The 14,533-nt window shown below is 44.2% G+C and overlaps 2 protein-coding genes across 2 annotated transcripts; one reads left to right on the top strand and one right to left on the bottom strand.

The window, feature by feature from the left end:
- The first annotated feature begins 2,556 nt into the window (after positions 1-2,556).
- On the top strand, positions 2,557-8,615 carry LOC127780818 (uncharacterized). The gene is made up of 21 exons (XM_052307796.1): positions 2,557-2,875; positions 4,174-4,253; positions 4,339-4,425; positions 4,850-4,900; positions 4,998-5,115; positions 5,224-5,280; positions 5,384-5,448; positions 5,589-5,672; positions 5,771-5,821; positions 5,917-5,979; positions 6,077-6,123; positions 6,221-6,290; positions 6,368-6,430; positions 6,523-6,612; positions 6,688-6,726; positions 6,846-7,073; positions 7,159-7,244; positions 7,347-7,395; positions 7,539-7,619; positions 7,699-7,792; positions 7,930-8,615. Exons 1-21 carry the CDS (start codon positions 2,758-2,760, stop codon positions 8,124-8,126), a joined length of 1,818 nt encoding a protein of 605 aa, XP_052163756.1. The 5' UTR covers positions 2,557-2,757; the 3' UTR covers positions 8,127-8,615.
- A 703-nt stretch (positions 8,616-9,318) lies between these two features.
- Positions 9,319-11,237, bottom strand: LOC127755623 (uncharacterized). Its single transcript, XM_052281317.1, has 2 exons — positions 10,451-11,237; positions 9,319-9,818 (listed from the first exon to the last, which is right to left on the bottom strand). The coding sequence occupies exon 1, from the start codon at positions 11,215-11,217 to the stop codon at positions 10,501-10,503; it is 717 nt and encodes a 238-aa protein (XP_052137277.1). The 5' UTR covers positions 11,218-11,237; the 3' UTR covers positions 9,319-9,818; positions 10,451-10,500.
- Between the last annotated feature and the right edge of the window lie 3,296 nt (positions 11,238-14,533).

Here is a 14,533-nt window from a genome sequence, read left to right as displayed (position 1 = left end):
TCCAATTATTTCACATTGAGATAGTATAATAACTTTCTTGATGTGAGATCTGGGATTTTCGTTTAGTATGCCCTTTTCTTAGGGATCATGTCGGAGAATGAACTCCTCCACCAGGGAACCGTGAGGCCCCCCTTCGTGAGTTCGGCCTGGGGCAGCGGGTGAGATTCGAGGGCTTGGTGAGCGGAGCTGTGTGATCTTGAGGGGGTTAGGCCCTTCCAAAACGATGAGACAAGAGAGGTTTATATAGGTTCGGGCCGCTGAGAAGCGTAATACCCTACTCCTGTGCATGATTGATTGAATATAGAACACAAGTGCTTGGGGTTGCGAGACCCAAGCCCCAGTTCGCCCGGAAGTCCCCCCCCCCCCCCTCCACCACTAGGCCTGGACCTCCTTTTATACCTCAAGGGGTTACCATATGGGCCCAACAACCTAACCTAGCTCCGGTGGAGAAGTATTATAATCTTTGCATTAAATGCATGTCTTGTCTCTGTGCTTGGAAGCCAAGCACACGTCGTCTTGATGATGGGGCCTGTCAAATCTTGCTGCCTGACACGGGGGGTGCCCCTGTCAGTCACCATTTAATGGATGAAGACTTCTGGGCTCCTATTACACCGGGAAACGGGAGCCTTGTATTTGACCAGAGCGGGAGGACCGACTCCGGCTGGGATAAGAGGATGAGAACCTCTCACCATCATTTTTTGATGGGACATGTCAGGCTGCACGCCGCCTGACACACGAGCAGCGCACATGCGCACTAGCCAGTCTTATCGGTCATTCGACCGGTCACAGACCGGTTGAGTGCACTGCACGCCGCATGGCGCGACCGCTCGGGACACCATAAATGTGGGTAGGTGGGTACCTAGAGGCGGACACCTAACCCACCGTACGTGGTGACCTAGAGAAGGGGTCGGGGGAGCCCGACCCCTAGTCACGGGAGGGGGCGGCCGCCGCCCGACCTCGGGCCCGATCCCCCCTCGGGGGGAGCCACATGGCGTCCGTGGCATCGGGGGGCAGCCTCCTCCGACTAGTCTTTGGGGAAGGAGTGGCCGCCACCCCACCTCGGGCCTGACTCCCCTCGGGGGAGGGCCACGTGGCATCGGGGGGCAGCCTCCTCCGACTAGTCTTTGGGGAAGGAGTGGCCGCCACCCCACCTCGGGCCTGACTTCCCTCGGGGGAGGGCCACGTGGCATCGGGGGAAGCCTCCTCCCTCAAAACCTGATACCCCAGGCCCATATCACTGACAGATCAATCGTACGTATAAAAAACAAATCTCATATACATTCATAAACCTATTTGTCGGTCAGCTAACTCAATCGACCGGGCATAGGATCAGGCTCCCTGACTCGGTGTAGGGATGTGAGACATGGACGGTGTTGTAGCATGTAATTCAATTTTTTTCTCTCTAATGTCTACTATTCTTATCTCTTTGCCACGTTGAGGGAGTACCAGAAAATTCTAGTATACCCTCTTTCATTCAATGGCTGAGATTTATTCTATCTATTTTGTCACTTCATGAACCTAACGGTTGATATTAATCAAATGATGTGGCTCATCCTGGTAGTATTGTAGGACTCAATTTTCACTAGTAGAGATTCGACACTTGAAAAATCATGAGAGAGTATGCATGGAGAAGGGTATTGGATTGGTTGAACTTTGGGTACCTTGTTGTTGAAAAAGTTTTTCATTTGAACATTTGGTATTCATGACGAAATTCTTCTATAGTATCGACATTTGCCACATATCTTTAAGTACTTGAAAATTATATACCTTGCTACGGACAGATTTGATCTAGAGTGAAATGAATGGCGGATCGAGTAAAAGATAGCAAGTGGAACCAAAGAAACTAGACAAAACTTCAGCCCTTTTTATATAGATATATGACAAAAGAAAATTAGATAGGGTTTAGGGAGGGAGGGGGGTTTCCATAGTCCCAAGGTTGATAGTAGGGGCTCGCAACCTTTGCACCCCCATGACAAAGGTTGGGCCTCTTGTGTAAATCGATTGTAAAATTGGCAATGAGAAAGCACATGGGAGAGAATATCATACGTACTAATGGTTAAAAATTTAATCGAAACTTATCATAAACATTAAATATTTATGACATAGTAAAAAAAGAATAAGTAATACACGTTTCAAACCACAAGGTTGAAATTACACTATATAAGTGTGATGCACTAGAGCGTGTGACATGTGCACATGTGCAATAGTACATGTATTTTAGCAGTTCTCAGTAAGGGAATGAGTACTACAATTTTTATAGGCAACCAAAATGAAACAGAAAAAAAAAACCTTTACTTCCCATTTTCCCTAGATCTGGCCGAAACAGAAAAACCAACCCCCCCTCCCCCTCAACACGAAAACAACGGCCACTTAAAACTAAAAACACCCGCAGAGAACGCAAGAGATAGTAGTACTAAATAAATAAACAACTATTTATAATATTAAAATAATATATATATAAAAGGAAATGAAAGGAAAATGAAAATGATGGGCAAAAAAATAAGAAGAGATTTTTCCACTATAAATACTCCCAAAGCCCTCATCCCCTCTGCCGCCTCCATTGCCCCCCCTCCTCCTCCCTTCCTCTCTCCCCTTGTCGAGAGGCGGCTGCGCGGCGCGCCCTCCTCCTCCTCCCCCCAAAACCCTCCTCCTCCCTCCTCCTCGGGCTGCGCGGCGGCGCTCGACTCCGGAGGGATTCAGGGGGAAGAAGGTTCGCCGCCCGTGGCTCTCTCTCTCTCTCTCTCCCGGGGGCGCGAGATGAAGTACGTGCTGGTGACCGGCGGGGTGGTGAGCGGGCTCGGGAAGGGCGTCACGGCGAGCAGCATCGGCGTCGTCCTCAAGTCGTGCGGGCTCCGCATTACCTCCATCAAGATCGGTACGTGCCCCGCCGGGAATCCGCCCCCCCCCCCCCCCCCTGAGATTCGGGTGATTTTGCGGGGGAGGGGAGGAGGGGGTCTGAGAGGTCGATCCGGGCGGGCAGGGGCGGAAGATTTGGGCTTTCGAGCGATTCGTGCGGGCGTGAGGGGTGTGGGTGGAGAGTAGGTGCAGGGGAGACTGAGATTCATTGGTTGGGTTTGGTGAAAACTGAAAAGTACCTCTTTTGAACCTTCCACTCGCCGTTGCATTCGGTTTCGGCCCCCGTTGTAGGGGTTTTAGGGCTCGGCCGGGCTCTGAAGGGAGAAGGAATGGATGTGATGTCGATTAGCTTGTTGAAATCTTGTCTCGTTCGCGCTGTGAGAGGCAGATTCGTGATTGCCTTTTTGATTGAGTTCTCTTCACTGCCAACAGAGAGAGCTTTGTCACCTATTCTAAAGATTACACTACGGATTAATGGCATACATGTACATGTCCCCGTGTTTGCACTTAGAAGACGATAAGTTGATATGCCCTCCCGTGTTTACACTTAGAAGGATATCATTTTCAGGGGGGTTTTGTGCTGATTTTTTTGTCTGCTGGTGATTTGGGTATCATCTGCTTGTAATAAGGTAGAGGTCTGAAGTCTGAAGAAATGGTGTGCCCCATGCAGGATTGGGTCTAATGTTATACTAGCTTCTGACTTTTATACTTTACTGGTTTACACGTTTACCTGTGGCATCTATTGGCCTAAAGGGTTTAACCTCATGGTACCTGTTAATATTTGTGAAAGTCGCACGAGCAAGCTCCTGATACTTGGCAACATATGCTTTAATTGGATGTGTTATACTTTGCTATAAGTATCATGTTTAGATTAGACTGACTGCTACTCCTTCCTGCTGTGCCATGAAAACAAGGTAGCTGGAAAAGACTAGGTTTTCCCTCCCATCCTTGTCTATCAGATGCCTTGTAGAGGGATAGCAAATGCTGATTTAGATATCCGCTGCTGTGAATGATGATTTAGATATCATTTCTCAAACCATAGGATGCCACCTTAGCACATTGGAATCTTTGACTTAATTCAACGTTATGTTACGTGGTTTGTTTTCTCGTTGTTTTTCTTATCCAATATCACCTAAACCCTGCTTTGTTTTTGCTGTTGTAGCCTTCTGACTTTTGTACTGTTGCTGCACTTGGCTTTACCTTGTGCCTTGTAGAAATTGTGGCGGCAAGCCAGCTAATACTTGCTCAGATGCTCTAGTTGCTTTCTTTTGTCTTCTTGAGGTTGACATGTTCTCTTTGCATTTTCTGAATGTGCAGATCCTTACCTTAACACAGATGCTGGGACCATGTCCCCGTTTGAACATGGTGAGGTTTTTGTGCTTGATGATGGTGGCGAGGTATTGAGATGTGGCCAAATCAGATTTTACTAGGATTAGCACATTTTTACTTATCTCAAGGAGTGTTGTCGTTTTCATCTTGCAGGTGGACTTGGATCTTGGGAATTACGAGAGGTTTCTTGACATTAAACTAACCAGGGACAATAATATAACCACAGGAAAGATCTACCAGGTAAACAAATTAGTTTCTCCTCTTAAAAGCTTAATTTACATGGTCTTTTGTTTTATATTTGGCACTTCTAATATATCCAATTTAAAGTCTCATACTTAATTCTCTTTATAAATTCTAAGAGCTTGGAAATATTGCTATTTTACGGCATTCTTTGGTATACAAACATTCAGAATAATTTTAAATTGGTTCAATTGATGTCGACGTTACTATATTTTACATAGGAAGGAAAATGATGCCATTGTTGTCTTATGTGACTTGATGATTGTATTAAGGGCTCAGGCGAACTTTTTAACCACCAGGATATACAAGATTAATATCGTGTCAAATATGTGACATCGTAAATACAGTTGCTGCTCCCTGCATAACAAACTGCTTTGACTTTTTTCTGACACTTATTTTTGCCTTTCTATATGTTCGATGACAGTCCGTTCTTGAAAAGGAAAGGAAGGGGGAATACTTGGGAAAGACTGTTCAGGTGTGGTTCATTTGATGTGAACTTATCTCTGTCTGTCCTAGTAACCTCTGCATGTATGTTTCTTTTCGTTCTGATCATTCAATGATTCTTTCTCAAGGTTGTCCCGCATATCACAAATGCCATACAAGAGTGGATTGAGCGTGTCGCAATGGTACCTGTAGATGGCAAGGAGGGACCAGCTGATGTTTGTGTGATAGAACTTGGGGGTACTATAGGTGAGCATGAGATAATTAGTTTTTTTTTTTTTATTTTGGTTGTTAGCTGTCCTAATAGAAAATTTAGAACTGGTTTCTTGTAGCTTGATTGTGTTGTTACTCCTGCAGGGGATATTGAATCTATGCCATTTATCGAAGCTTTGGGCCAATTCTCATATCGTGTTGGTGAGGACCTTGCACAGTTACATGCATACTAAATATACTGTGCTCACCTTTTGCTATGTAGCTGGTATTATAATCTCTTGTTGGACATTACTTTGGCTGTCAGGTCCTGGTAACTTTTGTTTGGTGCATGTTAGTCTTGTTCCAGTTCTGAATGTTGTTGGTGAACAGGTACCACACTGTTGATTCATTTATTATGTTGTACTGTTTATTAATCCATCTTATGGCTTTTATGGTCTTATTTTGGTAAGTTGGTGCAGTCGCAATACATTTGACAATTTCCTCTACATCTATGCTATTTACTCTTGTAGAAAACTAAGCCGACTCAACATAGTGTCCGTGGATTAAGGGGTCTTGGGCTCACACCAAATATTTTAGCCTGTCGCAGTACTAAGGTTAGCTGAAAATTTGCATTTACCTTTATTCTGTATCTTGGTAGTCCCTGAATCTTTTCTTAAGACTAAATTTCTTGAACTGCAATATTATTTATCAGGAACTGGAAGAAAATGTGAAGGAGAAACTCTCTCAGTTCTGCCATGTACCGGTAATGTACTGTAAACTTATGTTGTCAGGATTGATCAATAAGCTTTGGCAGCTAAAACTGCTCCTGTTAGCTCATTATTTATTGGCATTCTGCAGGCAGCTAACATTGTCACTCTGTATGATGTTTCCAACATTTGGCGTATTCCTTTGTTGCTACGGGTACGTCACATCTCTCTTTTCCCCCTTACAAAAAAAATCTTTTTTGGCGTATCCCACATCCTGTTTTAACAGTGTATATCTCATTTCTGCCATTTAGGACCAAAAGGCACATGAAGCCATTCTTAAAGTGCTGAACCTTGATAGGTTTGTCGATATATCTAGTCATTTAAATTTTCCCCAACCTATATTATTGTGTATTGAGGCAGTTGATGTGATTGGATATTTATTTATAAACTTGCAGCTTTGCTCGGGGGCCAAAGTTGGATGAATGGGTCGCAAGAGCTACGTTATTTGAGGCACTTCAGGATACTGTTAGTTTTTTCTTACTTCAATTTTCCCATTTGGTCTTTTTATTCTTAGTTCCCATTGACTAATGCTCTCATTTCAGGTGAGGATTGCTATGGTTGGGAAGTATACTGGTCTATCTGATTCATACCTCTCTGTGTTGAAGGTGAGCTAGATTACCATGGTGATAATATGCTTGTATTTTATAAATTTGACAGTTGTTTTCTAACATCTGAGTGTGCTGCGTAATATGTGTAGGCACTCTTGCATGCTTCTGTTGATTGCCGCAGGAAGCTTGTTGTTGATTGGGTTGCTTCTACTGATCTCGAAGACTCCACTGCCATTGAGGTTAGGCAGTAGCAGCATAATTCAAACCAATTTGAGCTGTTTTCTTTTCTTAATCATTCCTTGCTAAATTTCTAGGCGCCTGATGCTTATAAAGCAGCATGGGATTTACTGAAGGTAAGGTTTTTTTTTTTAATTATTTTGGCGTTTTGAAAAACTTGTAATGCTGTTGCATATATGAGTTATAATGGATAAATTATTGCCTGTCATGGTTTTATGAACGGTTGTCATCTCAGGGTGCCAATGGTGTTTTAGTACCTGGTGGCTTTGGAGATAGAGGTATTCAAGGGAAGATTTTGGCTGCCAAGTATGCCCGTGAAAACAATGTACCATATCTTGGCATATGCCTTGGAATGCAACTTGCTGTGGTTGAATTTGCTCGAAGTGTCATGAATCTCCCTGAAGCAAACAGCACAGAATTTGATCCCAATGCCAAGACCCCATGTGTTATTTTTATGCCTGAGGTAATTATTTTGGGAACCTCTTTGAATTTAAAGTCAACTTCCCACTGCCTTCCCTTGAATTAAATCTTTATGTATGTTAACTCAGGGTTCTAAAACACATATGGGTGGCACGATGCGCCTAGGATCAAGGAGGACATTTTTCGAGGTTGCTGATTGCAAGTCTGCTAAATTGTGAGTGCACATATAGGCCTTTCTGCATAACCATTATGGCCCCAGTGCTTAAGAGTCCTTGCGATTTGTTGCATCCCCTGAAATAATTGTGTTCTGCTGTAGGTATGGCAATGTCAGTTATGTAGATGAGAGGCATCGGCACAGATATGAGGTCTGTTGATCACATTGTGTCGGTTCATAGATGTACATCTAAATGCTATGAAATGTTCCATGTATTGTATGGTCTTTAAGCTCTTATAAGTTTCGATTTATTTGCTTCTTGTAACATGGACTGAAACATCTACAACTTCACAGGTGAATCCAGATATGGTGCCAGAGTTTGAAAATGCTGGACTTCAGTTTGTTGGGAAAGATGAGACTGGAAGGAGAATGGAGGTTCGACTAAAACTGAGACTTGCTTAAATATTTTTCCTTTTTTGCCACTGTTACCTCTTGACAGATTTGCTATTTCTAGATAATTGAAATCCCCAATCACCGATATTTTGTTGGTGCACAATTCCATCCTGAATTCAAGTCAAGACCTTCAAAACCGTCTCCACTCTTTGTCGGTAAGATGCCAAATAATATTCTGCTTGTAGTTTGGTTCAGTATGCTTGTTCACGAACCTTTTTAATTGTACTTTGTGTTGTAAAGTGTAAACACAAGCTTTCGAAACTACATGTTAATCATCACTACACTTTTGCAGGACTAATTGCTGCCTCATCTGGGCAACTGGATAGATTGCTGCAAGGCAGCTGCAATGGCCACGTGGTTTCTACTAAACATTCTCTGAGCAATGGTGCTTACACATCTACAGTACACCAAAATGGGCACGCAAAGAAGCTTGCCAATGGTCTTTCCAATGGAACATATTATCCCAATGGAAATGGCGTGCATGCCTAGTTCTTCAGTAGGTGGCCTAAGGATTTACACATTCCCTTTTTGCTGTTTCTATTGAATTGCATCAGTTTTGTCGTGGCTGGCCTCGTTAATCTTGGTCGCTCGAGGAAGAAAAAATGTTCTTGTGCTCGATGCGGACTGTGCGAAGGATGGTGCTCGTTCGGTGGGTTTTTGAAGGAACCGGGCTGAATCTCATTGAAGGTGTGAGATTGTGGTTTGCGTGTTCGCCCCTACCCTTTTCTGTAAGCCAAGGGGGGCAGAAGTGGGTAAGAAGAGTTCTCATGCTGTATATCTGGAAAGAAAAGAAATGCTGGATGTTTTTGTTCTTTTTGCTTGATAAATGCTGCGCTGGAACAGAGGATATTGATGTTAGGCAGTTTGTACTTTGGCAGTTTTGTGCTTTTGCAAACAAGTTAAACGTTTTTTGCATTACTGTACCAGATTGTCTGCCAATTTTGCGTGATTATTCTCATAATACTGGATATTCTGAAACTTGCTCAATGTCCTGGCTTTACTCTCTTCTTATGAGGGCTTAGCACGTTGAAATGATGTTCATATTACAACTCTACACCCAATTAACCTCAAAATTCTTCACGAAACAGGCCAAAAGTTCTGGTACTACCCACTCTCGGCGCAGGCCACTCTCTGGTAATTTCATCTGTTAAACCTCAGATTTTGAGGCATCTGTAAATCAATACCCTAGCTTTTGTGATTTGCTTCAAAGAAAGCCTTGTCAGCCAGAAGGTAACCAGGAGTTGAAAAAAATAATTCAGAAGACAAGACTCCGGCCCATGCAATTTAGCTTTTGCGATTCAGGTGTCACATCAGATGTTTGACCGGATGTCGGAAGGGTTTTTTGACACGAATGAAAAAAATAATTTTATAACTCGCCTGGAAACCGTAAGACGAAACTTTTGAACCTAATTAATAACTCGCCTGGAAACCGTAAGACGAAACTTTTGAACCTAATTAGTCCATCATTAGCACATGTGGGTTACTGTATCACTTATGGCTACTTATGGCTAATCATAGACTAATTAGGTTTAAAACATTCGTCTCGCGATTTTTTCCCTAACTGTGCAATTAGTTTTTTTTTGCATTTATCTATATTTTAATGCTTCATGCATATATTCAAAGATTCAATGTGATGTTTTTTGGAAACTAAACAGAGCCTAAGCGAAAAGTTCCAGTCAGTTATAAAACTAGCCACTGTGATGTAGATAAATTATGTGGAACCCAAATGACTTCAGCTAAGGCAGTGTTCGGCTAATGGGAAAGGGAAATGATTTCCCACCTACGAAAAGACATCTTTAAATCGTAACGGTTCATTCTCCCTCTTTCATTTAATCTTAACCCTTCATTCATTTCCCAATTCTAATCCCATCCCCCATTTTTTATTATCCAAACACACCCTAAAAGAATAGAATCACGACATTGTACAGGTGACTTATCATCTCTTATAAACCATCTCTTTGATAGATAAACCAATCGCTAATCCTAATCTTGCAAGTTCTTATAAACATCTCTTTGATAGATAAATCAATCGCTAATCCTAATCTTGCAAGTTTTTATAAACTAGAAGCTTTGTAATCCTAATCTTGCAAGTTCTTATAAACCCGAAGCTTTGTACTCTCTGTTTAGGGAGAACTGTCTGTTCTTTGTTCTGAAAAAAGTCCATTTTTCAACACGTTGTGCCTGCAAGAATGCAAAGTTTGCCTGTGTTAATTTTCAGACCATGAACAGAGAGTTCCCATCAACAAACGATACCCTCATATAACTACTAGTAGGTCTGACCATTTGCCTCTTTTTCTTACTATTCCTTTTTAAGAATTGTGCATAGATAAGACACCGGTGTCCATCTTTCATAATGAAAAGTATGCTTTGGTATGGTTGCAAAATTTGAACACCACATCCAGTTTTACACCAAACTGCAAATCCATTTTTTACATCAACCTGTAGCAAAATCAGCTTCTCGTATTTGGATTCAAGAAACTCTGCAAAATTGTTGCGAAAATCTCCACCATATGAATTTCTGGGCTCTCATGCTGCAACAATATGAACTAATGTCGACACAATTTCATAGATATGCTATTCCCAACCCATTTGCAAACTCTATCAGGTGAAGCTTTCAGGTTTGCGAAAATTTAGAGAATCGCATTGACACGATTATCGACTGCTCAGCGAACAATTTACAGATGCTATCAAAGATCATATCACCACATGGAGTATATCAGTATTTCACTAATTAATTTCTCAGTGATAACATCACATGCTCAGTTGCACTAGACATTGAACAAATCGAAGAAAAATGCATTGGGAAATTCTACCTTGATCGAGAAGCAAGGGAGAACCAAGATCCTTCGACCTCGGCAATGTCTCAGTCCTCCCACTCTTCGAGAAGCTTCTGGACCAGCTCAGCCAGCTTGCCGGAGTCCGGCTGCTTCATCGCCGCCTCCAGCGCCCACGCCTCCTCGATCCTCGCGTCCTGCAGCATCGCGTCCCGCACCGACTCCCGCAGCTTCCCCGAGATCCGTATCCCGTCCACGGCCATCTCCCGGAGCGCGGCGAGCGCGTTCCTGGGGTCCTCGAGCCGGCAGAGCCCCGCGACGGCGACAGCGAAGGTGGCGCTGTCGGGCCGCTGCGGGGAGTCCGGGCGGCAGAGCCAGCGGACGACGGAGGCGGCCTCGCGGGCGCGGCGGCGCGAGAGGAGGTGGCCGAGGAGCGGCGTGGCGAGGGGCAGCGGCGAGGGGCGGAGCGGGTGGTGGCGGATGGCGGTGAGGAGCGCGAAGGCCGGGGTGAGGGTGGGCATGGAGGCGAGGTGCGCGGCGAGCGGGGAGAACGGGAGGCGCTCCGTGGAGCCCGGGAGGAGGAGCGCGGCGGTGAGGAGGCGGCCGGCGGCGGGGACGTTCCCCGCCGAGACGAGGCGCGGGAGGAGCGCGGAGACGGCGTCGAGGTCGGACGGGGAGAGCGGGTCGGGCGGGGGCCTGGAGGCTGGCGCGGCGGTGCACGCGCCGCGAAGGACGCGGTGGGGGATGGCGCCGCCGCCGCCGCCGGCGAGCGTCGGCGCGAGGCGGAGCGGTAGGCGGCGCAGCATCTTCTGGGCCACGGAGAGGCGCGGCTGGATTGGGCCGTGGGCCGGGATTGGCAGTAGTTGTAGTCTTGTAGAGTGGCTGCAGACACGCGCAGAGCCGTCAGATCGGCGATCAACGTCCCAGATGTCGCGGTTTTATTACACAAGTTGCGCCAGTGGAAAACAAGGAAAAAGTACACCGAAGGTCCCTCAACTTGTCATCGAGTTACAAAATCGTTCTCAAACCGCAAAACCGGATACTAACGTATCCCTCAACTTACAAAACCAGTGTAAAGTAGGTCCCTCGACGGTTTTAACTCCGGTTTTATCTGACGTGGCAGCTGGCTCAGCGTGGGTCCCACGTGTCAGCCTCTTCTTCCCCCTCTCCCCCTCTCTCTCTCTTCTTTTCTCTCACTGGCTCACTGCAGCACAGCCGCTGGGTGGGGAGGAGACGGAAGCAGATCCTCTAACGTAGATTCATCTACGTTAGAGGGACGTACTTCGCTTCATCCGCGTCCATTCCGAATCCGACGGCGACGGCGTGATTTCCTTTTTGTTCGTACATTCAGCTGCTCGGTTCTATATTGTTCGGCCCAACAGCGTTGCCCAGCTGCTCCCTTCGGCCCATTTGCAGACCATGCGGAGGGAGGTAAAAAGGCGCGTCAGTGGAAGGGATTGGCGGCAAAGCGCGCGAGAAGAAACACACTCGCGCGTTTTGGCGCGAGCGGCCAATGAGCAGCGATCGCCGTATCCAGATGGAATAGTTTTGTTAAGTTTTGGCGTGAGTGGAGGAGGTGATCGCCGGACAGGAGCTTTTCTGCACTTCAATCTTGTAAGTCTAAACCCTCTCTTATGCCCTCTAGGCCTCTACTTCTCATGAATGGCTCACTGAATCAAACTTCCACCATTAGGTTGCTTTGAAATCGATCAAGTTTCCCCTTTTCTCATGGAAGAAGGAGCTAGCTGAAAATCTTGTCGAGACCTGCCATCAAACAATGTCAAACAGTCCTGCGATGGAAGCACATAGGTGTGTAATACAATTATACAAGGCCATGGACAGCATGTAATGTGTGCTAATATGTAATCAATGTTTACAGCATGGTTTTGGCGATTTTTGGTCAGCATATGTATGCACTAGTTTCATACTCATTAGTTTTTTTTAATACAGAGATAACTTGATGCCTGGTTTGGTACCTCGGGTTGGCATGGAATTTACAAATTCATATGAGGCTTGGGCATTTTGGCTTAGCTACAGTGGGCAGAAAGGTTTTGAGGTTAGAAAAAGGTATACAAACAGAAGCAAGTCGGATGACAGTGTTACATCATGTAGATTTATTTGTGCAAATGAAGGTCATCGATTGCAAGACAAAAGGGATCATTTAACCAAGTGTCCTCGAGCTGAAACTAGAACCGATTGTCAAGTCCACATGAATCTCAAAATGAATAGAAAGAAGGGAAATTATATAGTGTCTGATCTGATATTGGAACACAACCATGCACTACACTTGCCGGAAACCATACATTTAATGGTGTCACAAAGAAAAATTTCAGATTTGCAAGCTTTTCAAATTGAAACAGCCGATGATGCAGGAATAGGACCGAAAGCGGCACATGAGTTGGCTAGTCGCCAAGTTGGTGGATCCCTCAACCTTAGCTACACACTCCGAGATCACAGGAACTATCTACGGACCAAGCGACAACGGGAGATGGCATATGGCCAAGCAGGTAGCATGCTTAAGTATTTTCAAGACAAAATTGCTGAGAACCCATCATTCCAATATGCATTGCAAATGGATTGTGAAGAACAAATAGCGAACATATTTTGGGCTGATGCTAAAATGATCGCAGACTACGCACGTTTTGGTGATGTTGTTAGTTTTGATACTACTTTTGGAACAAACAATGAGAGTAGGCCTTTTGGTGTCTTTGTGGGGTTCAATCACTTTAGAGAAACTGTAATTTTTAGTGCTGCTCTCATGTATGATGAGATTTTGAGTCCTTCAAATGGTTGTTTGAGACCTTTCTAAAAGCTCATAATGGACAGCAGCCTAAAACAATCTATACCGACCAAGATTTGGCAATGGGAAAGGCAGTTGCAGAAGTGTTTTCAAAAGCGTGGCATGGATTATGCACCTTCCACATTATGCAATCAAACATTTAGGTGGAGTGAAGAATGAGGAGAGCAATGAAGACACAAGTGTTCTGTCAGATTTTAGTGCATGCATATATGAGTACGAAGACATGGCAGCATTTGAACAAAAATTTGACATCATGAGGGCAAAAGTGAGCAAGCAAACCTGGTTGGATAGTATATACAAGTTGAAAGAAAAATGGGCCGAATGCTATATGAAAGATGTCTTCACATTAGGAATGAGAAGTACACAATTGAGTGAAAGTCTAAATAATGACTTGAAAAACCATTTTAAATCTGATTTTGATATCATCCGGTTCTTTAAGCATTTTGAAAGGGTGGTGCAAGGAAAAAGGAATACTAAACTGAATTCAGAATTTGAATCAAGGAAAAAGTTGCCTAAAATCTGTATGCGAAGGCCACCAACTATGTTGGTGCAAGCTAGCAAGTTGTATACACCTATTATATTTGAAGCTTTTCAAGGTGAATATGAAAAATCCTTGGCAGCTTGCAGCAAGGAATTGGATGGTAACAATGAATATCTAGTAGGAGATTTCACCTATGAGGAGGAGTACAAAGTTATCGGAGATCCTTTGAAGCAAACAGTTCAATGCAGCTGCAGGCGATTCGATAGAATTGGGATATTGTGTGCCCATGCTCTGAAAGTTCTTGATTTGATGAATATCAAGTCATTACCACCACACTACGTGCTGAAGCGATGGACACGAGAAGCAAGGTGTGGAACTATACAAGACAATTTGGGGAGAAATATAATCGTAAATCCAAACATGGATGCTATGCTTCGCTACAGGTTTATGTCCCACAAATTTCTCAATTTAGCACATCGAGCAGCCAACTTTCTAGAGTGCACCATGTTAGTAGACAGTGCACTTGACATCCTTGGTAAGCAAATTGAAGACAAAATCAGTGCATGTACAAGCATTTCTGAGGATCCATGTACAGTTCAGACAGATGTTAGTCCACCAAATGACTTGTTGAGTAATGCACGTCTAAAGAAAAAGGAGGTCAAAACAAGAAGTTCAAAACGAACAAGAGGTTGGCTCGATAAAAACCAGAAGACTAGGAAAAGAGAGGAAAAAATGAAAAAACAAAACAAAAAAAATCAGTGGTATGTTGCTGAAGAACAATTATGTTTCCAGTGTTATCATTCTGTCCATTATTTCTCTAAACCCTCAAATTTTCTATGTC

Source organism: Oryza glaberrima, chromosome 1, assembly GCF_000147395.1.
Source record: "Oryza glaberrima chromosome 1, OglaRS2, whole genome shotgun sequence".
Lineage (NCBI taxonomy): Eukaryota > Viridiplantae > Streptophyta > Magnoliopsida > Poales > Poaceae > Oryza > Oryza glaberrima.
The sequence above is the reverse complement of the archived record's forward strand: the minus strand, read 5'-3'. Positions and strand labels throughout refer to the sequence as shown.

Excerpts from the sequence above, each read along its gene's own strand:
- LOC127755623 (XM_052281317.1), bottom strand. The coding sequence starts at position 11,217 with ATGCTGCGCCGCCTACCGCTCCGCCTCGCGCCGACGCTCGCCGGCGGC.
- LOC127780818 (XM_052307796.1), top strand. The coding sequence starts at position 2,758 with ATGAAGTACGTGCTGGTGACCGGCGGGGTGGTGAGCGGGCTCGGGAAG. Across the intron at positions 4,254-4,338 it reads TGCTTGATGATGGTGGCGAG|GTGGACTTGGATCTTGGGAA; the intron begins GTATTGAGATGT and ends TTCATCTTGCAG. Across the intron at positions 7,396-7,538 it reads GGCATCGGCACAGATATGAG|GTGAATCCAGATATGGTGCC; the intron begins GTCTGTTGATCA and ends ACAACTTCACAG.